Here is a 2056-nt window from a genome sequence, read left to right as displayed (position 1 = left end):
TCGTTTTTTTTAAATTCCACTTTCAGAAGTTTCGATTGCAAGTGTTCGAGAAATATTCTGTCAAAATTCAAACGCTATGGCTATATCGGTGCTATGTATTGGGAAAAAAAGAAAAAAAAAAGATACATAACGCATACACAATTTTTATTTTTACAAGAATAAAGAGAGTTTTGTTTTTGTCTTCCAAAAAATGTTCCTGCTTTGTCTTAGCTTGAACAAATTGCCATCGTAATGCGATTGTGTTGCAGATGTGTCAAACTGTTTTGAATCTTGCAATTGGCGGGTATTTCTTTATTTGTGGTTTGCTCCTTCTTTTCTACCAAAAATATATTATCGGCCTTATCTCTCCTCATTTTTCTTTGTATATTACTCTCAAGTAACACCTCTAATCTACCTCGACTTAATAGTGTTGCAAAGGCTGTAAACATTTACTATAACAAAATTAAAATCGTTTGAAGACGACAAATTGACTGCAAGTACCAGGTGCAGCACGAAACAATGTCCGTAATCGTCAGATCGTGCGAGCGGGGACTCGAGGCTCAGGGCCAAGGTTGTGTCCTTGGGAAAGGAACTGTACACGAATTTTCTTCAGTTCACTCAGGTATGAATGGATAAATGGCAACGCCTACTTATATCAGCTTATAAAGTAGGCCTTGGTACCCGGACATAGACTGCGAAAGATCTTTTCAGTAAGTTAACATTCTGGCATCTGTAAAATCTTGCTTGCACTGTATGCTTCCCAGGAAGTTGAGATTGCTTCAGAATGCCATCAGGTCTGCTGGGGTAATAATGTAGATTATAAAGCGTATAAAACTTGCTGTTGAGCAGGAATGTGCAGTATACAAATGCTACTTATGTTTATTATCAAATTTGGCGGTTAATAGCATCCTCAATGCGCGTTGTTCCCTTAGAGTGGATTCATGTTCCAACTGTCAGATCCACACTCACACGGGATAGGTGCGCCCGTTGACCCTCAGGCGGAGAAAGCGTGAGGTTTTTCGTGTTGTTTGTTTTATTTTAAGATTGGTTTTCGGTTTTTTTACCGTTCTTGATATTTTTTTCTTTGTTTTTTTCTGACTTTTAAAAAATTGAAATATTAATTTTTCTTTTCTTTTTTGTCTTTTCTTGTCAGATGAAAGTGTCTTAGTGGTTGTTTGACAGGTGCTCTGAGTTTGTTTGCTTTTTCTTTTTTTGCAAACATCTGCCGTCCTCGTCTCTACTTCTATTTTGGGTTTTTCCCTCTCTTGTAAGACCTAAAACTTTCGGCTCTTATGAAACTAATTATGTTGCAAGTGGTGTAAAACTCTTATTAAAACAGGAAGTGTCTTGAAAGAACCTAATACACAGCACAGTTTGAGGGCAATACAGAATCGACGAGAAAAAAGGGAAACATCCTCAGAGTCCAAGAGAAGTAGGGGAAAACCTCATCAGAATAAAAGAGAAATAAGGGAAAACTTTCTTAGAGTCAAAAAGGAATGTAGGAAGACCTCAGAATTAAAGAGAAATAAGGAAAGACTTTCTTAGAATGAAAGAGAATGAAAGAGAGAAAAGGGAATAATGTCTCTTCAGAATTAAAGAGAAATAAGGGAAGATCTTCTCCATCATGTGTTGATATTATGTGCATTGTGCCAGCTTTACTTTTCTTTTCAAATTCAGTTTTAATGAAAGTAATGTATTACAATTTAATTTTTATGTATACCTGGATGTCGTGTTTGTACGGTTCTGTTGAGCCAAGAAAAATGTCCGTCTTTAAAAATAAAAATATTATCTTATCTTAAGTAATGGGCATCCCAATCTGCAGTGCTAGGGCTGCTGTTCGTCGAATGTCCCCCAGGCCCCCGTAGAGTATAGTTGGTCTCTCTGCTTCGGGTTGGGCCAATATTACTTATATTATGTGTCTTGAGCATTAGGCAGACTTGCAGCTGCTGATGGTTTCCTGTTTGGTTATTGCCCATTCCGCACTGACACTGTTCTGAATTTCCGATTTTGAACTTAGTGTAGAGGTGGTGTTTTAGTCGAACACCATTGTGATGACGTGTAACACTACACGTTTTAC

General features: G+C 37.4%; 1 protein-coding gene across 1 annotated transcript in view; it reads left to right on the top strand.

Annotated features, from left to right (window-relative positions):
• LOC101863661 overlaps positions 1 to 2056 on the top strand; it is a gene marked incomplete in the record, with an annotated part of 27502 nt that overhangs the window by 21289 nt on the left and 4157 nt on the right. The window contains 1 exon segment of the mRNA XM_005095640.3: positions 912 to 988. Within this exon segment, the coding sequence (XP_005095697.2) occupies positions 912 to 988 (77 nt within the window).

The sequence above is a fragment of the Aplysia californica genome, unplaced genomic scaffold (genome assembly GCF_000002075.1).
Source record: "Aplysia californica isolate F4 #8 unplaced genomic scaffold, AplCal3.0 scaffold00109, whole genome shotgun sequence".
NCBI lineage: Eukaryota > Metazoa > Mollusca > Gastropoda > Aplysiida > Aplysiidae > Aplysia > Aplysia californica.
The sequence above is the reverse complement of the archived record's forward strand: the minus strand, read 5'-3'. Positions and strand labels throughout refer to the sequence as shown.